Raw genomic sequence first — 27,923 nt, 5'->3', positions numbered from 1 at the left:
ATTAAAATGCATCGTCGTATTATCACCAGTTATTCTGAAGATTGAAGAACAACAATTTGAGCCTCCCATATATTATCACCAAAAGCTTGATTTTTCAAATAAAGGACAGATTTCAAGTTCGTCTTTTCTAAGACAATTCTCTCGGAAGATTTTTCATTCGTACTAAAACTGGATGTCTAATGACGTCAACCTGTCCTGTTCATACTTCTTGCTAGTCCTCAGCATATTCTTCGAGCCTTCGAGGTGACAATTCAACGCCTACTTATCTTTCCATAGAAATTCACTGTCCTGTTCCAACTTCTTCCACAACTTTGCTATTATGGTACCTTTCGTTTGTTACGCTTAAAAGACGCCCTCAAGGTTATGTTTTGATTTCTCTAGTTTATGCATGCATACTACTACTGATTCCAGTCAATCATCGCTATTATCACCCAATGGCTTTGTACAATGCGTTATTATCAAATTATCATCTTCCTTGTTCAATCTTCTTCTTCTTCATCCTAACAACATTGTTGAATCTTCCTAGTACTACAAATTCAATCTCCTTCACCTTTCCAAGTTCCCCAAACAACGATCCTAAAATACACGTCCAAGGCGATTCGTTTCTAGCTGGTAACGCCATTCAACTCACCAAAAATGCAACCGGTAACGGAAGTGTTGGCCGTGCAACCTATTCAGAACCTATACAAATTTGGGATCCATCCACCGGAAGGGTTGCAGATTTCAGTACACGCTTCTCCTTGGTCATAGAGACCGTAAATAATACAGAATTTGGTGGTCACGGTGATGGCGTCACTTTTTTCCTGGCCCCTTTTAGATCCGAGGTTTCTCCAATGTTTGGCGGTGGGTTTCTTGGCCTGATGAGTTCAGGCGCAGCTGATCAAGAATCGCAAGAATATCAATTTGTTGCAGTTGAGTTGGACACTTATAAAAACGAGTGGGATCCATGTTCTAGTCATGTTGGTGTCAACGTTAACTCGGTGGTATCAGTGGATACCAAGGCATTTCAAAATGGTAGTATGAGGAATGGAAAACACGTTATTAATGCTTGGGTAAGTTACAACTCGACTACAAAAAAATTGTCTGCTTCTCTAACTTCTGCTGAAAATCCCGTTATCGGTCGAAACTCTACTTTGTCTCGTAGAATTGATCTAAGCAAGTACCTGCCGGAGACGGTTAGAGTTGGCTTCTCGGCTGCCAGCACTGGGATGACTTTAGACAACCATAAAATCCTTTCCTGGCAATTCAATTCCACCTTCAGAAAAGGAAACGGTGTTAACAGTTTGGTGGTGGGTCTTATTGTTGGTTTGGATGCTTTCGGTTGTTCGATTGGTTTCGCTATATTTATCTGGTGGAGCATAAAGAGGCGCCGCGCAAGGAACTCTCATCTTGATGCAGCGAATTCTGATTCATCCATGGATGATGCATTTGAGAAAGGAACAGGCCCGAAAAGGTTCTTATACAGCGAACTTGTTGATGCGACAAATAACTTCCACGAGGCAGGGAAACTTGGAGAGGGAGGATTTGGAGGCGTTTACAGAGGGTTCTTAAGCGGTGCAAACTTGAATATCGCTGTCAAGAGGATATCAAAAGGATCACAACAAGGAAGAAGGGAGTATCAATCAGAAGTCAGGATAATTAGTAAACTGCGACACAGAAATTTGGTTCAGCTCATAGGTTGGAGCCACCAACGAAATGAGTTGCTTCTTGTGTACGAATTCATGCCAAACCGGAGCCTCGATAAGCATCTTTTCCGAGGAGTAAATGTTCTAAATTGGGAAGTCAGGTACAAAATAGCTCTTGGTTTAGCTTCTGCATTGCTATATCTACATGAATTATGGGAACAATGTGTACTTCACAGAGATATTAAAGCAAGTAATGTAATGCTGGATTCAGATTTCAATGCTAAACTCGGCGATTTCGGTTTAGCGCGGCTGGTTGATCATCATTTAGGTTCTCAAACGACAGCCTTAGCGGGAACTCTGGGTTACTTAGCCCCAGAATGTATATATACAAGTAAATCAAGCAAAGAATCCGATGTTTATAGTTTCGGGATCGTCGCGCTGGAGATTGCCTGCGGTAGGAAGCCGGTTGAACAAAACAAGGAAAACTTGGTAGACTGGGTTTGGGAACTCTATGCAAATGGTAAGATTGTTGAAGCGGCCGATGAAAGGCTAAATATGGATTTTGATGGACAACAAATGGAACGTTTGTTGATTTTAGGATTATGGTGTGCGCATCCGGATCCTACAACTAGACCTTCCATTAGGCAAGTGATGAATCTTCTCAACCATGAATCCCCATTGGTGAATCTTCCAACAAAGCTGCCTCCTCCGGCTTATAATTATGCTTATGCACCCCGACTGGATATGTGCAAGCTTGCTTTTGCTTCAGCTTGTGGTGATTACTCGAATTCGCAGACAAATGGTAGCCAATGTAGATGCAGTAAATGTTCGACAGCCGATTCGTCTCAGATGTTGACGAAGACTACTGCTGGTTCTTCCCCATCAGAATCTCCCCTACATTCTTGTTAGACCTGATTGATACACGTTAATGTTCTAAACTCACTGTGTTTGCAGCTAGAGTTTGGGATGAAATTTACATAAAATTTCAGTAAACTTATCATTTATGACTACTGTGCGATGCACAAAATGTTGTATAAATTGGCAGAAAGATGAGAATTTGGTAATTCATGGATCAAGATTTTAAAATGTTTTAATTAGTATGCGGATGCTGAGGTATCTAATAATAATTCCTTCGCAGCAGCAGTGTCAAGCAACAATCAAGGTGACTTTGTAGGTGCTGGTACTGGGATGAAGAAGTCGACACCTTTTATGATCAAGGTGACTTTGTCAAGCAATAATAATTCTCGGCACTGAATAAGAAGCCTATCATAGGGGCTCCAACAAAACCCCTTATCTTATTATTATTTTTACTTTTTTTAATAAGCAGAAAACAAAACAAAAGGTAACCATTCATATTAACATTCCTCAATGCAGCTCTGCCTACCAAATCATTGCTTAGCAACCGGAAAATTGAAGCATGAGGAGAAGTGATCCGTTTCCCCTCAATCTCCTTTGCAACACCTGACTTGGTGTCACACCTGCAAATGCTCCAAGCAATTTTTCACGCAAGTATAACCCGACAATACAGTGGTTCAATGATCTTTTATCGCCCACTCGTATTTCAGCCTTATAAGTTTGCACCAATGCAAACAACCAACTTCACTGAGTGACGCAACAGAAGACTTAACTTAGACTTTTTCTACCAAACAATGTAGCCCATACTACAAAGAGGTTCCTGCCATGTTTATGCTTCACAGAAATTAGAGAGTAACTTCGAATTAACACTATACCAAAGCCAAACGTATAAGACAACAAACTTAATTTATTAGCTTAAGGGGAAGATACAAAACTCGTCCAACCAATGGACTTTATAAGCTTATTCTCTAAGCCTCACAGAATTCACTCTCTACTGCAATGTGGTTCCTCAACACTTGAACTATTGAACAACTCTCAAATGCAAGGGTTCTCTAGCTATTTATAATGCCAAGAACCAGGACCAATCCGTATGCAACTCTGTTGCATGCCCCATGAACAACCATCTGTCCATGGGCAGTTCCCAAACCGCCCGACTTACTTTTTAACTACTAGCTTTGGTGTTGGCTTGCACAATGGCGCCACACCTGTCTCAAACGGTTAGGCTATGCCAAACTCGGTTACAACGCTCCTTTATAACCGTCTCTAACTTGCTCTTTCACTTTGGCATACGTGTGATGCACACACACTCGCAACTGACAGCTTGAACTCAAATCCGACAATCATTGCATTGCACTAACTTTGGCCCATGCCAATGTTCGTCAATGATTGTGCTTTACTCACTCTTGGCCTCTGCCAAGTCTTCGGCAATGGTTGCGCTATATTCATCCCGTCATGCACTTAGCTCATTTGGATGCCAACATCCAAATATCATGCCAGTTGAGTCTTGACTTGCTTAGTTCAACTTCATGCTTCATATGCATCACTTGCATTCCTCTGGCCTGGGCAATTGATAGCAATGACGCGTTTGGCCCCGCCATTGTTGCATATGCATAGTCCAAGCCTTGGCCAAAGCTCAGGACCATGCCAAAGTCATTCCATGACTTTGAATATCATCCTTTATTCCTTCCTTGAGATGGGATAACTCTGAATAAGGATATGCAACACTATCGCATAATATTGCACGTTCTAAGTAGCCTTTCTTGTCTCAGAAAGCAAAACATCGTCGGCTTGTGCAGCTCCATCTGCCAGGCTATATTCTCAGTAACGCGCAACTGTTGCACTTAGCTGTTCGGCCATGTCATAGACCTCCCCCACATAATCCATTCAACGTCCTCGTTGAATGCAACATCAGTTCATCTGAGCCACTCTCAGAAATTAACAACTTTGTTTGGCCTTCAACCTGGCCAAAACATCTCTGCCTAGTACTTTATGCCACCGCTTAGTTTGTTTGCTTGCCATTCAGCCTATGAATTCCAGCTTCATTGTCGCATCGTCGACTATGCTTCAATCTCCACTTTATTCATATCTCAACACCCAAATGCTCTTGCGATCTGTTGCCATGCACTTTCAAAACTCCTCTGAAATTCAGCAGTACTCCCTTAGCTAAACCCTAAGCTAATTTTCCACTTCCGATTGCATCAGCGTCACAAATCTTTTTTTCAGCCATTCCGTGCCTAAGTGTACACGCCAAACAGCCAACATATCATCCTGATATGCATAACTTAGCTTACCTCCTTCAACTCCGACTGACATTGCACTCTTGCAATCCAACATGCCTTACTGTAGACTAAGTATTCTTCAATCATTTTGCAACACTCTTGTGCAAACTCGACTGAAATGCATGACATTAGCCATGACTTAGGATACCAGGGGCTTTACACCACTTCACTGGACAGGGTTCCTCTTCACGCGCCTTTGAAACTAACAAGGCCTCACTTGTTCTTTCAAACCGCTTCGCTTTAATGTAGCAGAAAAACAACATCATGCTCTTCCTAACTATGAGTTACTCTTAACTCATATGCTTGATGGACTTACATCTTCATTCTTGCTGCGTGACTCCATGCTATCACTGCCAAATACTGTCGCACTTCTACGTGACTCTCCCAACAACAAACTCGCCTATGCCACCAACTTCACTTCTTCTTGCTTGGTTTTGCTTTCAGCGTTTCTTATTGTATACTTTGGATAATTTACTTGTAGTGCTTCCCCAATGAACTAGATTTAAATTAAGCAAAAAGAGACAAGTTTTTTTCTTAAACACCACCTTCATTCATTACACCAGCCTTACATAAGAAACATTAGGGACTCATTCCCATTTACACCACTGGCCAACAATCGCCTTATTGAAAACAAACAACTAAACCAAAGTAAATACACCAACAAAAGTGTGCCATCTTCTAAGACCATGAGATCAGCAACACCCAACTTAAACTTCAAACAGAAACAACAAACAGATAACATGCCAAAGTCTCCAGTTTTCAGTAATCTTGTAGGTTCGGGCACTTGCAAACAGCGACGCAAGACCCCCGCTTCATACTTATATCAATAACGGCGAACAAGGGATGCTAAGATCCACGGATATCCAAATTCCTCATGAATCTCTGCCAAGCTTTCTTCAAAAGACTTTACAGGCGCAAACTCACTTTCCCTGCCTTTGTCTCGCCTCATATCATATGGACTGATGTTACTTACACCTTTCACGAAACAATGTGTACTAGGACTTTGTATGAAAATTCCGCCAAGGTGAGGCATCACTGTTGCCTCCGCTTCTTTGAAAAATTTGTTACCAAGGATCATCTCAAAGTCATTGAGATGCATCACCATTACACTGAATTGGCCACGCCATTCTCCAACTTCAACATTCACCACTGCCATCCCCTTGATTGGTTTGACTACATCATTCAATGTCTTCATGCAGTGATCAGCTTGATACACCTCCAAACCCAAGTACTCTGCCATCGACAAGCTCATCACAGTGTGCGATGCACCTGTATCTTCCATGCCCCATAGACGATGGTTGTGAATGCCAACTTTCACATAAATCAGGCCAGCGCCACTCAGCCCATGTTGTGTTGCTGCCTTTTGTGCTACTATGTTGCATAGTTGAATAGGATTAACATGCTCTACTTCATCAGTTTCAATCTTTTCTCCACTGCCCTCGGTGATTGCAGACAATTTTTCTTTCTTTGGAAAATCACGCGCAAGGTGAGGACCCTTGTATAAGAAACAACCACCATCTATGTTCTTCGCAGCCAAACTATCATCCCTTTGATAACTTTTCTCCTTGACCTCAGAACTTTTCTTATTCTCCTTGTCCTTACACTTCTGGTTCTTCTTATCCTTGCCCTTCCTATTAGCATCAGTTGAGGTATTGACTGACCTAAAATCAGCAAGGATGTCCACTATTGCAATGGATGAAGGTAGGTATTTGGCACCCTTCCTTCTCACTTTATCCTGAGCCCACGGTTGCATACCAGATGTAAAATTAAATAACTTGTCCTCGTCAGACATGTTGCGAATGTCTAGCATCAGATATGAGAACTCTTTCACGTATTCCCGTGGTGTACCGGTATGCCTCAGCTTGCACAAACTCTCTCTGGCTAGCCAAGCAGAATTGCTTGGTAAGAATTGACTCTTCAATTATTCTTTCATGACATCCCATGTCACGATACATGGAAGACCAGCAGTTAGGTCATCATCAGTTCTAGTTCTCCACCACAACTTCGCATCACCTTCCAGGTACATGCTAACGAGAGTAACATTTTGTTATTCTGGGATTCTGGCGGCCTAAAGTATTGGTCCATTCTCACATGAAATTCTCCAATGCCTTCGCATCTCTTGCGCCAGAAAATGCCCGAGGTTCTGGGACTTTAATCTTCGTAAAGTCACTGCCACTACCACCCGCAGTAGCTTGATCCGAACCAATTGTACTCACCATTCTCCTTAAAACGCTTAAATCATCCGTTAGATCTTTCAAGGCACCTGTCACTAGTGGAAAATGTCAGTTTCGCGACCGATGAAGTAAGTCATAGATACGAGTTAAATGACTTGTTTTGGCAGTCAAAGAAAGGGTCGTTGTTTGAGCGTCTTTTTCTACTATGACGTGTCTCTGGGGTCTTTGAAAATCTTATATCAACGACCGATTTCAATGGTAAATATTTAATGACTGACTTCAATCAGTCATAGATATAAATCTTAATATAAAAAAAAGATTCAGATTGACTGTCTGGCCTGACTGAATCCGACTAAATCTCAAATTAGAATTCAAATGAAGCTTAAATAAGAAGAAAATGAAACTCAAATAATAATGTTGGACCAAATTTCATTCCATTAAACATTCATTGTATTCATTGCACAACCCATAACTGAATTCAGTTGACATTTAATTTCAAAATCACACAAAGAGGATTCAAATCCTGAATTCGCATAATACAAGTCCTAATAAGTTTTCTTAAAAGATACATGTGGAATCCATCAACATAAAGAGCACAGTTTAACACAAAAACTCAAAGAACGAACACATTTAATAGCTAAAAGAAGAAAAATGAAAGTCAATGTGGAACCTTCTTCAGTTGGCACGAAGATTAAACTTTTGTTTGTTCCTGAACCTGAAAATACACAATGATTTCAGAAACAATCAGTCTATCTCATCATTATTCACCATAAAAAAGAACAAACCAGATATTGTGGCATATATTACGTCTTATAGGTCCATGTGCTACCAGAAAACCAGAACTAAATATGTTTAGATGCCACAATTAATCATAAGAACTAGCAGATGACACCATACACCATAGTAAGTTTAAGTTTTCATTGCAAGATTTGAGAACATATAAAGAATGAATAAGAATCAATACTTCTAAAGGAAGATACATATAAAAAAAAATTGTAATCTACACCATATATGCTCGTTTAAGTGAATGTAAAAACACTATAGTGTTGGAAACAAGGTTACCTATCTGCAGATAGAAGAAATAATACTTCGTGGAAAAGACAAATTAAATAACCCTGTTGAACTCATTCTACGTTATTCTATTACGTTAATTAAATGATAGTATGGGTTAATCTAACACGTTATTATTGTTTATTTACACTAACCGACATATGTGCCACTAAGACTGACAAAGGTTAGGTTACGAAGTCACTCCATAGTCATGATCCAAGAATTTACAAGTACAAAAGAAAAAAACCTCATGGTTTGAATGCCAAATAACCTCCTGTAACAGCACTTATAAGCTACATAGAGTCTTGTTCATCAACATGCAAAAGCGAAAAAAATGTCATCGATTAGAAACTACCTCTACGAACCAATTCGATGCCATAAGATACTGCTCTCCCTGAAATGCTTCTTTTCCTTTTGATTTTGCCTGGCGAAACTTCTCCTTCATATGGACTTCCCTCTGCCAAAGATTTTCCACATTGTTGTTGAATTCACATCAAATTTGGGGTTTCCAGCACATTTAGAATTCTGAATTAGTGATGAATGTAAGAGATATGAGATGCTAGGAATCAGTATTGGTGCACCATAACTAGATGAGTCAAACAGGTCCACCTGTTTAGTGACAGCCAAAGCCAACAGGGCATGCTAACAACTCAAGCTAACCCAGCTTGAGCCTGAGCTTGGCCTGCTATAGAGTGGGCCACACCCATTAACTAACCTGTGTGCACGTTGTCTTAGTTTTGGGTAATAAAAGCTCTCATGTGAGAGACGTTACATAGTCTAACAACTAAAATGTTTCATATTCGCCTTCAATGTATACGTACCTATCTCAAAGAGCGTGAATGAGGTTCCATTACGGAGGGAACGAGCCTAAAACTAGACAGCAAGCTCTACAGGTGATTGACTAGTTCAGGCAATGACAACATAACACGACTATATATGGTAATGAGCATCTCGTGGAGCCATACTTGCTCCCGAGAATATTGGCAAGTCAGCGTATACAAGTTTTAAATAACCAGGCAGTACTGATGTAGGCTTATTGAATGTAGGACTATAAACTTGATGACTCATAGTGGAGGATGCAAAATAAGGCATAAACTAGGAGGAAGTCTGCTAGAGGTTCACAAATAGTGGAGGGGAAAGAAAAAACTGTCGACAATTTTTATTAATGTAAAGAGGAGCCAGAAGAACCATTTGCTAAGTTACCATGAGAGTATAAGGAAACAAAGCAAAGATGAACAACCCATCAGACTCGGATGACATAAACTCCGTACCAGCATTTTGTTTGCATCAGAATTTACATGCCTCATTAGTCCGGTGATGCTCCAATCAGGATAAGTTGGAATGGGAGACGTCACAGGAAAAAAAACTTCAACAATTTGATAATTGCACTCCATAGCAGCTATTTCTAATGCTGTAACTCCTCCCTGGGATCAAAAACAGAAAGAATATAGCATAAAAAAAACTCAGTATGTCACAGAAGAAGGCTATTTAGTACTGAACGAACACGCCGCTTATAATTCTAATGTAATAAGTTTATAGCAGTTGAGATACCTTATACATTCTTTTGTTTATTCAATTGATGTGACAAGATATTAAATAGACTACTAAAACATCAACTATGATATGTATCAAATATAGGACGAGCACTACTACCCAGACTAGTCATTAGGATACAAAATTTATGATGAAGTTGTATGGGCCTGCATAATCATCTGTGTGTGTAGATAACACATACTCTCAGAAGACGTGAAAATTTGGACAAAAAGGAGCAAGTACAAAAGTTTAATACAGACGTACATCCATTTTATAATTTGGATCTGCACCAGCTTCCAGTAAGCGCATAATGGCATCTACGCAGTCATGCCTTGCTGCATATATCAGAGGTGTATTTCCATATGATACAGCATTTGGGTCAGCGCCTGCCTATATATATGCGAATTGGAAGAAGTTATCATATGCTTCAGCACAGAAAAGCTATGGAAGGTGCATAAAATGGGATGTAAATTTACAGAAGCGTGTGGCTCTGCTAATGTCGAGTAGCAAGATTGAGAGTTTTTCCAAACCTTCAGAATTATTGCTCCGACTATTAGAGCAGGACAAGCCAACCTTTTGCAATACTCAAAAGCATCAAAAAGGCCTTATCTTCAGTTTCAAAACCTATTTTAAAGTGTAACTCCCAGTCCAAGGAAAAGTTTATATCCTTGCTTCACACATCTAGTAAGCAGGAAACTAAAACTAACTATGTGAAACCAAGTACTTATTATTGCTTAATCAACTCAACATCCACAAACTATGAACTCATAAGCAAATTTCAAAAAAAAAAAACACATACTTCAACCGCCACCAAAAGGCCAAGACATCATCGATGAAACATAAATGATTTCAATCAAATAAACTCAAACTACACCTGTATTTGACCACTTCAGGAAAACAAACACATCCTCGTTCCATAAGGTCCTTCAAAAATATTCCTCCTCATCTTCAAAATCAACATGAAAACAAAAATTTGATAAGATCACCAACACCCAACAAAAATAAATAAATCAAAGCATCACAAATAACAAAATTCTGCATACAACCGAACCCTCAATTCTTGATAACCAGTTACCACCTTCAGTTTCTTGCCCTATCAAATGCTCATGTCATGGAACCTAAGAATGACTTAGCTGGAATCAACCAAAACCAAACTGAAATATCATCAACTCATGATATTGAATACCCCTAAATCCCAAATTGAAGAAACAAAAACCAATTAACTCACCTCACAAAAATACAAGCAATGTAACGAGCAATCTTATTGGCAAACTGAGTCATCTTCACCTTCATCACCACCACCACACCGTCAATAGGAACCAGTTGAAGTGATCTACAACCCCAATTGACAAAGATAACACTTGATCGAAACTATACCAGGAAAATCAAGAGCTGTGAAAATTTACCTAACCCTAAAATTAAAAATTAAATTTTTGTAATTGAACATGATGAATAAGAATCAGTCATAGATAGTTACCAAATTAGTCGTGAGAATACATACTAAAAACACATACTACCATTGAAATCGATTATTTGTTTGAGGGTATTGACTTCAACTCAACCTTCCAGATCTGGAAAAATTGCAGAAGAAGACGATGAAGGTCGATTGAGAGCAAATAATGAAAGAGATGAGAGAGGAAGTCAATAAGCAGACTTGATCTCCATTAAACTTTCAGAGGAAAAACCAAGAAAAAGATAGAGATGAGTTAGGCTGTGAAAGAGGTGAGAGATAAGAAATAAAATTATAGAGATAAGGTTCCTTCTGGTTTTAATGAGGAGATGAGGTATTTAATCACAGCCGTATGTCAATTATCAGACTCAATCTCGAGGAAATCTAACCACTGAAACATCTAGGATCAGCGGTCGCGACATCAGTAGTTGAAGAGAACTTAAATGGTATTAAAAATTTGTTATGCAACGACTGTTAATAGGGATTAAAAAACTTTTTCGTGTTTTTTTTAAATCAATGACCTTCTTGACCGGTCAGTGGTCCGTGACCGTCAACGAGGGTCACGGATGTGGGTTGAAAAAGCCTCATTTTCCACTAGTGTGTGAACATGGTCTTAACAGCACTGATTTGGCCTACCAAATCAGCATGCTTCTTAGTTGCTTCTTGGTTTGACTCCAACATATCAGCAACGTACTCATCAAGAGCATGAATGCGAGCCAACACCGTTGGATTATAATTGGCATTGTTAGGATGGCGCACCTCATCGCAAATCTTGTTTTTCAAGTCCGCTACCCTATCAGTTAAGGCATCCAACTTACTCTTCTTACCAGCCATTATCTCTAGCAACTTCAGAAACTAAACTCGAGCAAAACAGAGAAAATCCAAAAACAAAGTCAAAACAGAGCAATTTGCGCTCTGATACCCGAATTGTCACACCTGCAAATGCTCCAAGCAATTTTTCGCGCAAGAATAACTCGACAATACAGTGGTTCAGAGATCTTTTATCACCCACTCGTACAAGGGTTCTATGGCTATTTATAATGCCAATAACCAGGGCCAATCCGTATGCAACTCTGTTGCACGCCCCATGAACAACCATCTGTCCATGGGCAGTTCCCAAACCGCCTGACTTACTTTTTAACTGCTAGCTTTGGTGCTGTCTTGCACAATGGCGCCACGCCTGTCTCAAACGGTTAGGCTATGCCAAACTCGGTTACAAAGCTCCTTTACAACCGTTTCTAACTTGCTCTTTCACTTTCACATGCGTGTGATGCACACACACTCACAACTGACAGCTTGAACTCAAATCCGACAATCATTGCACTGCATTAACTTTGGCCCATGCCAATGTTAGACAATGATTGTGCTTTACTCACTCTTGGCCTTTGCCAAGTCTTCGGCAATGGTTGCGTTATATTCATCCCGTCATGCACTTAGCTCATTTGGATGCCAACATCCAAATATCATGCCAATCGAGTCTTGACTTGCTTAGTTCAACTTCATGCTTCATATGCATCACTTTCATTCATCTGGCCTAAGCAATTGATAGAAATGGCGCGTTTGGCCGCGCCATTGTTGCATATGCATAGTCCAATCCTTGGCCAAAGCTCATGACCATGCCAAAGTCATTCCATGAATTTGCATATCATCCTTTATTCCTTCCTTGAGCTGGGCTAACTTTGAATAAGGATATGCAACACTGTTGCATAATATTGCATGTGTTAAGTAGACTTTCTTGTCTCAGCCATGTTAGCGTTACATCGTCGGCATGTGCAGCTCCATCTGCCAGGATACAATCTTAGTAACGCGCAACTGTTGCGCTTAACTGTTGGGACATGTCATACTTCGCTAGGTAGTTTGCAACACAATTTGCCTCTCTGAAAAAGTGGGGGTCTAACAACACCACCCAATATTTCGCTTAGCAATCTGTATGGACTAACTCCGAAATACTTTGCTAGAGAATCAACTAGACAGTCAGACTCAATCTAGATTAAAGTATCTCAAGGAGTTAATATCTCTCACTTGATTTGATTTTTACTCAAGATAAAAACAATAGCGAGTCTTTATCAAATACAAGGAATAACTTGGACGGTACCAAAGACCAATATCCAAGGATCAATCAATATCAATCAACAACCAAAGGTTGGATTTCCAATTGATGATCTTAACGCACAACCTGTATTATTTTAATTATATAAAATATAATGCGGAAAAGAAATAACATAGACACCAGAAGTTTTGTTAACGAGGAAACCGCAAATGCAGAAAAACCCCGGGACCTAGTCCAGATTGAATACATACTATATTAAGCCGCTACAGACACTAGCCTACTACAAGCTAACTTCGGACTGGACTATAGTTGAACCCCAATCAGTCTCCCACTAATTCAAGGTACAATTTTACTCCTACGCCTCTGATCCTAGCAGGATACTGCGCACTTGATTCCTTTAGATGATCTCACCCACAACTAAGAGTTCCTTCAACCCAAAATCGCAGACTTGATAATAAACAAATCTGCCTCACATAGAAAAGTCTATCAAAGGATAAATCTGTCTCCCACAGAAAAACCCTAGGTTTTTGTTCCGTCTTAAGATATAAAATCAAGGTGAACATGAACCAATTGATAATCCGATCTTATATTCCCGAAGAACAGCCTAGATTAATCAATCACCTCTCAACAATCCTTCTTGACTACACAAGCAGTTTGTCGAGGAATCACAAACAGTGAGACGAAGATGTTTGTGACTTCTTTATCTTGCCTATCGGAGAACTCTCACGATCTCAAGCCAATCAAAGATTGTACTCGTACGATAGAAGATGCAAGATCAGATCACACAACTACGATAAAAGTAGTATCGGTCTGGCTTCACAATCCCAATGAAGTCTTTAAGTCGTTAACATGGTTTCGAGAAGAAAACCAAAGGTTAAAGGAGAATCGACTCTAGCGAGCGCACTAGTATCACACAGACGTGTGGGGATTAGTTTTGCACAATGCTAGATGTCTCCTTTATATAGCCTTCAAATCAGGGTTTTGCCTTAGTTACAAAGAAATCCATATTCATCGTTAGATGAAAACCTGATTTAGATGCAAGCTAATATTTCTCAACCGTTAGATCAAAAAATTAGCTTGTCACACACACTGGGGTAGACGTTTACTGGGTTTGTGAAAACCATGCCCAAACATGTACGTGTATGTTGGTTCAACATAGTAACCCAAAAGGTTAACCATATGAGCAATTCATATTAACCTAGTTCTTATTCACCATAACTAGTTCAATTGACTCAAATGAACTAGTTAGAGAGTTGTTCAATTTCTATGAGATCTTATGTAACTACAAAAGACACAATTGAAAAAAAAATGATTCGATTCGATTGAATCGTCTCATGAACTTTATAGCCACGGTTTGCATAAAACATTCCTTAGTAATTTAAGTTTCATGTTCAGAGCACATCTTTAGATCATAACCACTTAAGCTCACAAACAAGTTTGCGGACTTAAGGTAACCGGTAGAGTTTTCCAAACTCAGCAAAAAATCTCGGCAAAGAGACTTCCGCCAGTTCGCGGACTAAACACGCAAACGAGTTTTTGGAAAATCCCAGCAAAAATTCTCGGCAAGAGAACTTCCATCAGTTCGCGGATTGAGTTCGCGGACTTGGCAAAGCCAATTTCTCCGGTTTCTCTCAATCAACAAAGTTCGAAAACTTCGGATTAAGGAATACATGGTTATGTAATCTAAACTCTCATTCCAATCATTGAGACATTTTCAGAGGACGTTATATAACGTTATTCACAGACCGTTTCATGTCAGAGCAATTTTCAAAGTAATTGAAACTTTTCATGACATTCGTCACTAGGTGAAGATAAACTTGATAAAAGCGAAACGCTTTACCAAAACACGATTTCGAGAAAAAGATAAGTAGTCAATACTCAGCTCGAAATGTCAAACGCGTATGATCCCGTCTATATAGCATACGACTTTTTGTCTCATAAGAAGTAGGAGAAAGAACAGATAGACTTTTGAGTGATAGATAAGTTCAAGTCTCCACATACCTTTTTGTTGATGAAGTTCCACGGTTCCTTGAGTAGATCTTCGTCGTTGTATGATGAATCGCCATGAAGTCCTTGAGCTCAACTACACTTTTCTATCCTAGTACGAGACTTAGCTATAATAGAATAGAAATCAAGGCTCATAGTTTTGATCACTAACATTGACAAACATGCTTGATATAGCAACGCATGCGAGCTCGACCGAGCTATGCTCTAACAAGCTCCCCCTTTGTCAATTTTAGTGACAAAACTATTAATACATATGGAATACAAAAAAGATAAACTTTAGTGGCTCCTATTCCATAGTATAATCTTCAACGTTCCTTGAAATCTTCGTCCTTTCAAGTAATCCAATGATCCCAAAGGTTGTAAGTTTAGCACCACCGTTGTTGAAGATCCGTATCTATAACAATGAGAGAAATCGAGATTATCGATCATTATTATACAGTGTCATAGTATCATTATGTAACATCAAAGTCCAATTGCATCACGATTTTAACAACAATACTATGGTGATATGTATCACTCCCCCTTAGTCAATACTCCATCTCGATCATGGAAACCACTCCCCCTTACACAATGATCCGAAAACCATATGTATTTGTAGTGTGAACTACATTATTTCTCCCCCTTTTTGTCAATAAAATTGGCAAAGGTAAAAGAACGGGATCATAATGAAATTTCCACAAGAGACATTTCATAGACTAAAAGAAAAAATACATACCAACTTAATTTAGATGCAATCATAAAGCCGAAGCTAAATGCATTCATCAAGGAGTTTTAAGATACAAGATAACCCCTATAAAATTCCACAGCCGCACACCCCGCAAGATATTACCAATAAGCACAAGTTCAAAAGAACTCTCCCCCATTTGATGTCATTCCCGAAAGAACAACAAGAGCGACCTTAATTTCGAAAGAAAAGAAGGATTTTTTAATTGGACGTCAAAAACCATGGAAATGATTTTCTATATCCAAAACTCAACCAAATTAATCACAAGTAAACCCATGATTAATTTAATCGGAATACGCAACTAAATCAAACCACAAAAGTGATCAATTTAATTGATTGTGCTCAACATAAGAAAACTCACAGAGCTACGACTAAGATAACCACACGGAGATGACTACCTTAATCATTCAGATACTCAACATAAGGAAAACCTTACGGAATATACGACTACATCAACCGATAGAGCATGATTAGTATAGCCGTTCATATACTCAACACAATAACTTGTGGAATATATGAAAAACTCAACTAGATTAATTACAAGAGAACCTATAATTAATCTAATTGGAATACACAATCAAAATAATCATCGAAGCAATCAATTTAATTGTAAAAAGATTTTGCTCGACAAAAGAAGACTTTCGGAGCAAATAACTAAATAACCAATCAAGATGATTAATTTAGTTCAAGAATGCTCAACATATATCATCTCATGGAACAACCAACAAGGCCAATATTAATCGACATAGTTGTAAGGTGCTCAACATAAGATACACAATGGAGCCTTCACGGTAAAACATAACAAAATGGATCAATGAAGATCAATACCGTGGATAACATACAAGGATCTATTATATTTTCCATCACTATTTGCATAACGACATAATAGACTTTATCCTTGTCAAACAAAAGATTTCATCCTATTTTCCATCAAATAAATGACTACATGTGCATAACTTTTGTAATTTTCAAAAGTCCATTCGTCCTTTCATCAATACGAATATCAATTTATGAACGACTTTACTTTTGACACAATATGGGACCTTCAAGTTCACGGACGCAAACAATTCATATCCCATAAAAATATTTCAATACTTCAAAACAGATTAATACTGCAATAACATCATCCTCCAAATATTTTTAGAATTTAAAACCAATAAACCTAAAAAATAAACATAAGAATATGAAACCAAAAATAGCTATGTGTAGTCACAATCTTCGCTATTCAAAACACTAGTTATTCTTCCTACTAAATCAAAAAGAAGACTTACTAGGTATTGTAGATCTTTCTTAGGGAATCTAAAGAGAACTCCTTCTTGTTATTGAAAAACATTAATTATGGGATCTTTAATTCCTCTAAATCTTCAGAAATATCAGTTAACTCACTAAGTTCCCTTTTTATATCACGCAAGGTATTCTTAGTTAGAAACAACCTTTGTTCATAGTGAGTTATTTCTTCCACAGAGGAAATGAGTCGAGATTTTAAATCATTTCTCTTGCTGATGAAGTCTTTCACCATTTCTCTAAAATGATTATCAGCACGTTAAACAGAAAAGAGACAGTTAGAGGAAGAACTTTTTCTATTGATTGTAGACTTCTTGTTTATCATCCTTGAGGAAGTAATTCCTTTGCCCATATATACGTTGACAGCTTCTACTGCATTAATTTTTGAAGCGCCTCTAGTTAAAGGATCCATGAAAACGTATGATAAGAAAGAAGAAGATAAGAAGATTTATAAGTGTCAAACCCTAATCCTTGACACACAGTCTTCCATAGTTTAAGGATCCATAATCAATATCGTTAGAAGGAAATTTTCTTAACAACCATAGATACATACTTGAGCCACAAGATGCATAGCATCAACCTCTCAAGCTATGAATGAGGATGCAGGAGTCTCTGAGCTCAACCAGAGACAAAGTGAGCCGGATGCTCCCCTTGCTTGTCAAGGCTTGTTGCATAAACAGGTTTCCTCCTCCTTCTGATTCTGGAAGCATTGGTTTTGCACGACCTTTAATTATCCATATTCAACTTTTGCATGTTCTCTTGTAGTTTAGAAATTCTTTTGTTCCTCTGCTTGAACCTCCAACACGTGTTTTGAACATGATTTGCATTTCCACAAAACGAACAAATCGGCGATCCTTTGTCTTGTTGAAGTGCCTTCTGTTTATCACAACTGACAGCCTTTGTTTTCCAAAGACACTTAGGAACATAGTTGACGACTTGCTCTTAAATCCTAAACCATTAGTGTTTCCCAAGGATTTCTGACCAAATAACATTGTTTGGATTTTATCAGAACTTCCAGATAATCATTGAAGATCATCTTTGAGAGTCTTAATCTCTTTTTCCTTTAGACAAATGATCCTGGTGAGTTGATCATTAAGACAATCTATCTCAAGATCTTTCATTTGGATTAAAGATTCCATTTTCTTCAATAAAGCTTTTAATTGAAGATTTTCTTGAAGGACCTCTTTGTTCAAGAAATCGAAAATCTCTGTGTCAGACTCAATTTCTGAATCAGATTTTGAGTATATGGAGGTTTCTGCCGTGAGAGCTGTGGATTCACATCCAACAGACGTATTCAAGACGTAGATACAAAGAGATTTATCTTCCATAAAATCTTTAGAAGCAATAGCTGACAGGCGATTTTTATCACATCTAACGCTCCTCTTTATAAAATCCTTGATCATTTCTGTTAATAACGGTTTATTGAACCGATAACCATATGAATAACACTCATCATCCCAAGATAAGTTAGAGGATTTACTTGTCTCGGAAACAGCGTTGAATGCAAAGGTTTGGACATAATTTGGATCACAAATTGTTACCTGTCCACAAGAGGTATTCATGAAAGGAGTGTTGAAGTTGTTTCCTCCATTGATGGAATGTTTCTTAGAAACGTATCTCTTGTCTTCAAATACAGTTTCTAAGATATCCCAGGCTTCTTTAGACTTAGTGCAAGTATCCACATAGTACTGAAGATCTGGGATAACGGCATGTCTGATAGCATTTAATCCAAAAGATTTTTGCATTGCAGCAAGAGATTCTTTAGGACTATAACTACCAACATCCTTTGGTATAGATACATCGTCTTTTGTATTAACCGGAGGATTATAGCCTTTAACAATACATACCCAGGTTTGAAAATCACATGCTTGAAGATAAGCACACATTGCAACTTTCCATGATGAGTAGTTTGAGCCATCAAAGACTGGTGGTACGTTAATAGAGATAGCACCTGTGACCATAGAGTCAGATCGCTACAAACACGGACTTGTTAGGTCTTAAACGTGTTTGCATTCTCTGATACCAATTAAAAAAGCGGGGGTCTAACAACAACACCCAATATTTCGCTTATCGATATGTATGGACTAACTCCGAAATACTTTGCTAGAGAATCAACTAGACAGTCAGACTCAATCTAGATTAAAGTATCTCAAGGAGTTAATATCTCTCACTTGATTTGATTTTTACTCAAGCTAAAAACAATAGCGAGTCTTTATTAAATACAAGGAATAACTTGGACGGTACCAAAGACCAATATCTTAGGATCAATCAACAACCAAAGGTTGGATTTCCAATTGATGATCTTAACACACAACCTGTATTATTTCAATTATATAAAATATAATGTGGAAAAGAAATAACATAGACACCAGAAGTTTTGTTAACGAGGAAACCGCAAATGCAGAAAAACCCCGGGACCTAGTCCAGATTGAATACACACTTTATTAAGCCGCTACAGACACTAGCCTACTACAAGCTAACTTCGGACTGTACTATAATTGAACCCCAATCAGTCTCCCACTAATTCAAGGTACAGCTGTACTCCTACGCCTCTGATCCCAGCAGGATACCGCGCACTTGATTCCCTTAGATGATCTCACCCACAACTAAGAGTTGCTGCAACCCAAAATCGCAGACTTGATAATAAACAAATCTGTCTCACACAGAATAGTCTATCAAAGGATAAATCTGTCTCCCACAGAAAAACCCTAGGTTTTTGTTCCGTCTTAAGATATAAAATTTAGGTGAACATGAACCAATTGATAATCCGGTCTTATATTCCCGAAGAACAACCTAGATTAATCAATCACCTCTCAACAATCCTTCTTGACTACACAAGTAGTTTGTCGAGGAATCACAAACAGTGAGACGAAGATGTTTGTGACTTCTTTATCTTGCCTATCGGAGAACTCTCACGATCTCAAGACAATCAAAGATTGTACTCGTACGATAGAAGATGCAAGATCAGATCACACAACTACGATAAAAGTAGTATCGGTCTGGCTTCACAATCCCAATGAAGTCTTTAAGTCGTTAACCTGGTTTTAGAGAAGAAAACTAAAGGTTAAAGGAGAATCGACTCTACCTAGCGCACTAGTATCACACAGACGTGTGGGGATTAGTTTTGTACAATGCAATATGTCTCCTTTATATAGCCTTCAAATCAGGGTTTTGCCTTAGTTACAAAGCAATCCATATTCCCCGCTAGATGAAAACCTGATTTAGATTCAAGCTAATATTTCTCAACCGTTAGATCGAAAACTTAGCTTGTCACACACACTTGGGTAGACGTTTACTGGGTTTGTGAAAACCATGCCCAAACGTGTACGTGTATGTTGTTTCAACATAGTAACCCAAAAGGTTAACCATATGTGCAATTCATATTAACCTAGTTTTTCTTCACCATAACTAGTTCAATTGACTCAAATGAACTAGCTAGAGAGTTGTTCAATTCCTATGAGATCTTATGTAACTACACAAGACACAATTGAAACAAAGATGATTCGATTCGATTGAATCGGCTCATGAACTTTATAGTCACGGTTTGCATAAAACATTCCTTAGTAATTTAAGTTTCATGTTCAGCGCACATCTTTAGATCATAACCACTTAAGCTCACAAACAAGTTCGCGGACTTAAGGTGACCGGTAGAGTTTTCCAAACTCAACAAAAAATCTCGGCAAAGAGACTTCCGCCAGTTCGCGGACTAAACACGCAAACGAGTTTTTGGAAAATCCCAGCAGAAATTCTCGGCAAGAGAACTTCCGTCAGTTCGCGGACTGAGTTTGCGGGCTTGGCAAAGCCAATTCCTCCGGTTTCTCTCAATCAACAAAGTTCGAAAACTTCGGATTAAGGAATACATGGTTATGTAATCTAAACTCTCATTCCAATCATTGAGACATTTTCAGAGGACGTTATATAACGTTATTCACAGACCGTTTCATGTCAGAGCAATTTTCAAAGTAATTGAAACTTTTCATGACATTCGTCACTAGGTGAAGATAAACTTGATCAAAGCGAAACGCTTTACCAAAACACGATTTCGAGAAAAAGATAAGTAATCAATACTCAGCTCGAAATGTCAAATGTGTATGATCGCGTCTATATAGCATACGACTTTTTGTCTCATAAGAAGTAGGAGAAAGAATAGATAGACTTTTGAGTGATAGATAAGTTCAAGTCTCCACATACCTTTTTGTTGATGAAGTTCCACGGTTCCTTGAGTAGATCTTCGTCGTTGTATGATGAATCGCCATGAAGTCCTTGAGCTCAACTACACTTTTCTATCCTAGTACGAGACTTATCTATAATAGAATAGAAATCAAGGGTCATAGTTTTGATCACTAACATTGACAAACATGCTTGATATAGCAACGCATGCGAGCTCGACCGATCTATGCTCTAACAATCTCCCCCTTTGTCAATTTTAGTGAAAAAACTATTAATACATATGGAATATAAAAAAGATAAACTTTAGTGGCTCCTACTCCATAGTATAATCTTCAACGTTCCTTGAAAGCTTCGTCCTTCCAAGTAATCCAATGATCCCAAAGGTTGTAAGTTTAGCACCACCGTTGTTGAAGATACGTATCTATAACAATGAGAGAAATCGAGATTATCGATCATTATAATACAGTGTCATAGTATCATTATGTAACATCAAAGTCCAATTGCAACACGACTTTAACAACAATACTATGGTGATATGTATCACTCCCCCTTAGTCAATAATCCATCTCGATCATGGAAACCACTCCCCCTTACACAATGATCCGAAAACCATATGTATTTGTAGTGTGAACTATATTATTTCTCCCCCTTTTTGTCAATAAAATTGGCAAAGGTAAAAGAACGGAATCATAATGAAATTTCCACAAGAGACATTTCTTAGACTAAAAGAAAAATACATACCAACTTAATTTAGATGCAATCATAAAGCCGAATCTAAATGCATTCATCAAGGATTTTTAAGATCCAAGATAACCCCTATAAAATTCCACAGCCGCACACCCCGCAAGATATTACCATTAAGCACAAGTTAAAAAGAACTCTCCCCCATTTGATGTCATTCCCGAAAGAACAACAAGAGCGACCTTAATTTCGAAAGAAAAGAAGGATTTTTTAATTGGACGTCAAAAACCATGGAAATGATTTTCTATATCCAAAACTCAACCAAATTAATCACAAGTAAACCCATTGTTAATTTAATCGGAATACGCAACTAAATCAAACCACAAAAGTGATCAATTTAATTGATTGTGCTCAACATAAGAAAACTCACGGAGCTACGACTAAGATAACCACACGGAGATGACTACCTTAATCATTCAGATACTCAACATAAGGAAAACCTTACGGAATATACGACTACATCAACCAATAGATCATGATTAGTATAGCCGTTCATATATTCAACACAAGAACTTGTGGAATATATGAAAAACTCAACTAGATTAATTACAAGAGAACCTATAATTAATCTAATTGGAATACACAACCAAACTAATCACCGAAGCAATCAATTTAATTTTAAAAAGATTTTGCTCGACAAAAGAAGACTTTCGGAGCAAATAACTAAATAACCAATCAAGATGATTAATTTAGTTCAAGAATGCTCAACATATATCATCTCATGGAACAACCAACAAGGACAATATTAATCGACATAGCTGTAAGGTGCTCAACATAAGATACACAATGGAGCCTTCACGGTAAAACATAACAAAATGGATCAATGAAGATCAATACCGTGGATAACATACAAGGATCTATTATATTTTACATCACTATTTGCATAACGACATAATAGACTTTATCCTTGTCAAACAAAAGATTTCATCCTATTTTCCATCAAATAAATGACTGCATGTGCATAACTTTTGTAATTTTCAAAAGTCCATTCGTCCTTTCATCAATACGAATATCAATTTATGAACGACTTTACTTTTGACACAATAGGGACCTTCAAGTTCACGGACGCAAACAATACATATCCCATAAAAATATTGCAATACTTCAAAACATATTAATACTGCAATAATATCATCCTCCAAATATTTTTAGAATTTAAAACCAATAAACCTAAAAAATAAACATAAGAAAATGAAACCAAAAATATCTATGTGTAGTTACAATCTTCGCTATTCAAAACACTAGTTATTCTTCCTACTAAATCAAAAAGAAGACTTACTAGGTATTGTAAATCTTTCTTAGGGAATCTACAGAGAACTCCTTCTTGTTATTGAAAAACCCATTGATTATGGGATCGTTCAATTCCTTTAAATCTTCAGAAATATAAGTTAACTCACTAAGTTCCCTTTTTAGATCACGCAAGGTATTCTTTGTTAGAAACAACCTTTGTTCATAATTGAGTTATTTCTTCCACTGAGGAAATGATTCGAGATTTTAAATCATTTCTCTTACTGATGAAGTCTTTCACCATTTCTCTAAAATGATTATCAGCACGACAAACAGAAAAGAGACAGTTAGAGGAAGAAATTTTTCTATTGATTGTAGACTTCTTCTTTATCATCCTTGAGGAAGTAATTCCTTTTCCCAGATATACGTTGACTGCTTCTACTGCATTAATTTTGGAAGCGCCTCTAGTTAAAGGATCCATGAAAACGTATGAGAAGAAAGAAGAAGATAAGAAGATTTATAAGTGTCAAACCCTAATCCTTGACACAGTCTTCCACAGTTTAAGGATCCATAATCAATATCGTTAGCAGGAAATTTTCTTAACAACCATAGATACATACTTGATCCACAAGATGCAGAGCATCAACCTCTCAAGCTAAGAATGAGGATGCAGGCGTCTCCGAGCTCAACCAGAGACAAAGTGAGCCGGATGCTCCCCTTGCTTGTCAAGGCTTGTTGCATAAACATGTTTCCTTCTCCTTCTGATTCTGGAAGCATTGGTTTTGCACGACATTTGATTATCCATATTAAACTTTTGCATATTCTCTTGTAGTTTAGAAATTCTTTTGTTCCTCTGCTTGAACCTCCAACACGTGTTTTGAACATGATTTGCATTTCCACAAAACGAACAAATCGGCGATCCTTTGTCTTTTTGAAGTGCCTTCTGTTTATCACAACTTCCAGCCTTTGTTTTCCAAAGACACTTAGGAACATAGTTGACGACTTGCTCTTAAATCCTAAACCATTAGTGTTTCCAAAGGATTTCTGACCAAATAACATTGTTGAGATTTTATCAGAACTTCCATATAATCATTGAAGATCATCTTTGAGAGTATTAATCTCTTTTTCCTTTAGAAAAATGGTCCTGGTGAGTTGATCATTAAGATAATCTATCTCAAGATCTTTCACTTGGGTTAAAGATTCCAGTTTCTTCAATAAAGCTTTTAATTGAAGATTTTCTTGAGGGAACTCTTTGTTCAAGAAATCTAAAATCTTTGTGTCAGACTCAATTTCTGAATCAGATTTTGAGTATATGGAGGTTTCTGCCGTGAGAGCTGTGGATTCACATCCAACAGACGTATTCAAGACATCGATACAAGGAGATTTATCTTCCATAGAATCTTTAGAAGCAATAGCTGAAGGGGATGTTTATCACATATAACGCTCCTCTTTATAAAATCCTTGATCATTTCTGTTAATAACGGTTTATTGAACCGATAACCAGATGAACAACACTCATCAGCCCAAGATAAGTTAGAGGATTTACTTGTCTCGGAAACAGTGTTGAATGCAAAGGTTTGGACAGAATTTGGATCACGAATTGTTACCTGTCCACATGAGGTATTCATGGAAGGAGTGTTGAAGTTGTTTCCTCCATTGATGGCATGTTTCTTAGAAACGTATCTCTTGTCTTCAAATACAGTTTCTAAGATATCCCAGGCTTCTTTAGACTTAGTGCAAGTAGCCACATAGTACTGAATATCTGGGATAACGACCTGTCTGATAACATTTAATCCAAAAGAATTTTTCATTGCAGCAAGAGATTCTTTAGGACTATAACTACCAACATCCTTTGGTATAGATACATCGTCTTTTGTATTAACCGGAGGATTATAGCCTTTAACAATACATACCCAGGTTTGAAAATCACATGCTTGAAGATAAGCACACATTGCAACTTTCCATGATGAGTAGTTTGAGACATCAAAGACTGGTGGTACGTTAATAGAGATAGCACCTGTGTCCATAGAGTCAGATCGCTACAAACACGGACTTGTTAGGTCTTAAACGTGTTTGCATGCTATGATACCAATTAAAAAAGCGGGGGTCTAACAACAACACCCAATATTTCGCTTATCGATCTGTATGGACTAACTCCGAAATACTTTGTTAGAGAATCAACTAGACAGTCAGACTCAATCTAGATTAAAGTATCTCAAGGAGTTAATATCTCTCACTTGATTTAATTTTTACTCAAGCTAAAAACAATAGCGAGTCTTTATAAAATACAAGGAATAACTTGGACGGTACCAAAGACCAATATCTAAGGATCAATCAATATCAATCAACAACCAAAGGTTGGATTTCCAATTGATGATCTTAACACACAACCTGTATTATTTCAATTATATAAAATATAATGCGGAAAAGAAATAACATAGACACCAGAAGTTCTGTTAACGAGGAAACCGCAAATGCAGAAAACCCCCGGGACCTAGTCCAGATTGAATACGCACTGTATTATGCCGCTACAGACACTAGCCTACTACAAGCTAACTTCGGACTGGACTATAGTTGAACCCCAATCAGTCTCCCACTAATTCAAGGTACAGCTGTACTCCTACGCCTCTAATCCCAGCAGGATACTGCGCACTTGATTCCCTTAGCTGATCTGACCCACAACTAAGAGTTGCTGCAACCCAAAATCGCAGACTTGATAATAAACAAATCTGTCTCACACAAAAAAGTCTATCAAAGGATAAATCTGTCTCCCACAGAAAAACCCTAGTTTTTTGTTCCGTCTTAAGATATAAAATCAAGGTGAACAGGAACCAATTGATAATCCGGTCTTATATTCCCTAAGAACATCCTAGATTAATCAATCACCTCTCAACAATCCTTCTTGACTACACAAGCAGTTTGTTGAGGAATCAGAAACAGTGAGACGAAGATGTTTGTGACTTCTTTATCTTGCCTATCGGAGAACTCTCACGATCTCAAGCCAATCAAAGATTGTACTAGTACGATAGAAGATGCAAGATCAGATCACACAACTACGATAAAAGTAGTATCGGTATGGCTTCACAATCCCAATGAAGTCTTTAAGTCGTTAACATGGTTTTAGAGAAGAAAACCAAAGGTTAAAGGAGAATCGACTCTACCTAGCGCACTAGTATCACACAGACGTGTGGGGATTAGTTTTGTACAATGCAATATGTCTCCTTTATATAGCCTTCAAATCAGGGTTTTGCCTTAGTTACAAAGAAATCCATATTCCCCGCTAGATGAAAACCTGATTTAGATTCAAGCTAATATTTCTCAACCGTTAGGTCGAAAACTTAGCTTGTCACACACACTTGGGTAGACGTTTACTGGGTTTGTGAAAACCATGCCCAAACGTGTACGTGTATGTTGGTTCAACATAGTAACCCAAAAGGTTAACCATATGAGCAATTCATATTAACCTATTTCTTCTTCACCATAACTAGTTCAATTGACTCAAATGAACTAGCTAGAGAGTTGTTCAATTGCTATGAGACCTTATGTAACTACACAAGGCACAATTGAAACAAAGATGATTCGATTCGATTGAATCGGCTCATGAACTTTATAGCCACGGTTTGCATAAAACATTCCTTAGTAATTTAAGTTTCATGTTCTGCGCACATCTTTAGATCATAACCACTTAAGCTCACAAACAAGTTCGCGGACTTAAGGTGACCGGTAGAGTTTTCCAAACTCAACAAAAAATCTCGGCAAAGAGACTTCCGCCAGTTCGCGGACTAATCACGCAAACGAGTTTTTGGAAAATCCCAGCAGAAATTCTCGGCAAGAGAACTTCCGTCAGTTCGCGGACTGAGTTCGCGGACTTGGCAAAGCCAATTCCTCCGGTTTCTCTCAATCAACAAAGTTCGAAAACTTCGGATTAAGGAATACATGGTTATGTAATCTAAACTCTCATTCCAATCATTGAGACATATTCAGAGGACGTTATATAACGTTATTCACAGACCGTTTCATGTCAGAGCAATTTTCAAAGTAATTGAAACTTTTCATGACATTCGTCACTAGGTGAAGATAAACTTGATCAAAGCGAAACGCTTTACCAAAACAAGATTTCGAGAAAAAGATAAGTAGTCAATACTCAGCTCGAAATGTCAAATGTGTATGATCGCGTCTATATAGCATACGACTTTTTGTCTCATAAGAAGTAGGAGATAAAATAGATAGACTTTTGAGTGATAGATAAGTTCAAGTCTCCACATACCTTTGTTGATGAAGTTCCAAGGTTCCTTGAGTAGATCTTCGTCGTTGTATGATGAATCGTCATGAAGTCCTTGAGCTCAACTACACTTTTCTATCCTAGTCCGAGACTTAGCTATAATAGACTAGAAATCAAGACTGATAGTTTTGATCACTAACATTGACAAACATTCTTGATATAGCAATGCATGAGAGGTCGACCGAGCTATGCTCTAACACTCTCTATATCATTGGCAAATTGCAATATCATCAAAACTCGGCATGAGTTCTTCAATATCTTTGATCAAACTCCTCATCACCCATGGCGTTGGCGTCTCTCTTTTGCATAATTGCACTGCATAGGTAGAATCAGTTTCCACCTCCAGCTTCTTTATGCCAGCAACAAGCATTCTCTTATTGCCCACACCTCTGAAATATTATTGATCCCCCTAATTCCTGCATCAAGGACATTTTTGAATATATGTCTTGCGAAGCAAGCTTGAAAGCCACCA

At 38.0% G+C, this 27,923-nt stretch overlaps 2 protein-coding genes across 15 annotated transcripts; one reads left to right on the top strand and one right to left on the bottom strand.

The window, feature by feature from the left end:
- Positions 1 to 149: 149 nt before the first annotated feature.
- LOC113355202 (L-type lectin-domain containing receptor kinase IX.1-like) lies at positions 150 to 2,701 on the top strand. Its single transcript, XM_026597992.1, has one exon. It carries the CDS (start codon positions 435 to 437, stop codon positions 2,532 to 2,534), a length of 2,100 nt encoding a protein of 699 aa, XP_026453777.1. The 5' UTR covers positions 150 to 434; the 3' UTR covers positions 2,535 to 2,701.
- Positions 2,702 to 7,331: 4,630 nt separating this feature from the next.
- LOC113355206 lies at positions 7,332 to 11,246 on the bottom strand. Of its 14 annotated transcripts, none has more exons than XR_003362202.1 (8): positions 10,994 to 11,246; positions 10,745 to 10,887; positions 10,595 to 10,649; positions 10,391 to 10,462; positions 9,781 to 9,906; positions 9,255 to 9,407; positions 8,339 to 8,440; positions 7,332 to 7,648 (listed from the first exon to the last, which is right to left on the bottom strand). XR_003362202.1 is itself a non-coding variant. In XM_026598003.1 (7 exons), exons 4-7 carry the CDS (start codon positions 9,823 to 9,825, stop codon positions 7,625 to 7,627), a joined length of 324 nt encoding a protein of 107 aa, XP_026453788.1. In that variant the 5' UTR covers positions 9,826 to 9,906; positions 10,391 to 10,462; positions 10,595 to 10,670; positions 10,745 to 11,246; the 3' UTR covers positions 7,332 to 7,624. The 14 variants fall into 14 exon arrangements, 9 of the variants coding, with proteins under 9 accessions (XP_026453788.1, XP_026453786.1, XP_026453783.1 ...); XR_003362203.1 differs by having other exon boundaries at positions 10,745 to 10,849; XR_003362206.1 differs by having other exon boundaries at positions 8,339 to 8,508; positions 9,187 to 9,407; positions 10,745 to 11,246.
- Positions 11,247 to 27,923: the final 16,677 nt, after the last annotated feature.

This window comes from Papaver somniferum, chromosome 3 (genome assembly GCF_003573695.1).
Source record: "Papaver somniferum cultivar HN1 chromosome 3, ASM357369v1, whole genome shotgun sequence".
NCBI lineage: Eukaryota > Viridiplantae > Streptophyta > Magnoliopsida > Ranunculales > Papaveraceae > Papaver > Papaver somniferum.
This window is presented reverse-complemented; position numbering and strand designations above follow the sequence as displayed.

Coding starts and splice junctions, on each gene's coding strand:
- LOC113355202 (XM_026597992.1), top strand. CDS start 435: ATGGCTTTGTACAATGCGTTATTATCAAATTATCATCTTCCTTGTTCA.
- LOC113355206 (XM_026598002.1), bottom strand. CDS start 9,825: ATGCGCTTACTGGAAGCTGGTGCAGATCCAAATTATAAAATGGAT. Junction 9,408..9,780: donor ATCCAAATTATAAAATGGAT/GTACGTCTGTAT, acceptor TTTTGATCCCAG/GGAGGAGTTACAGCATTAGA. Junction 8,441..9,254: donor CTGATGCAAACAAAATGCTG/GTACGGAGTTTA, acceptor AATCTTTGGCAG/AGGGAAGTCCATATGAAGGA.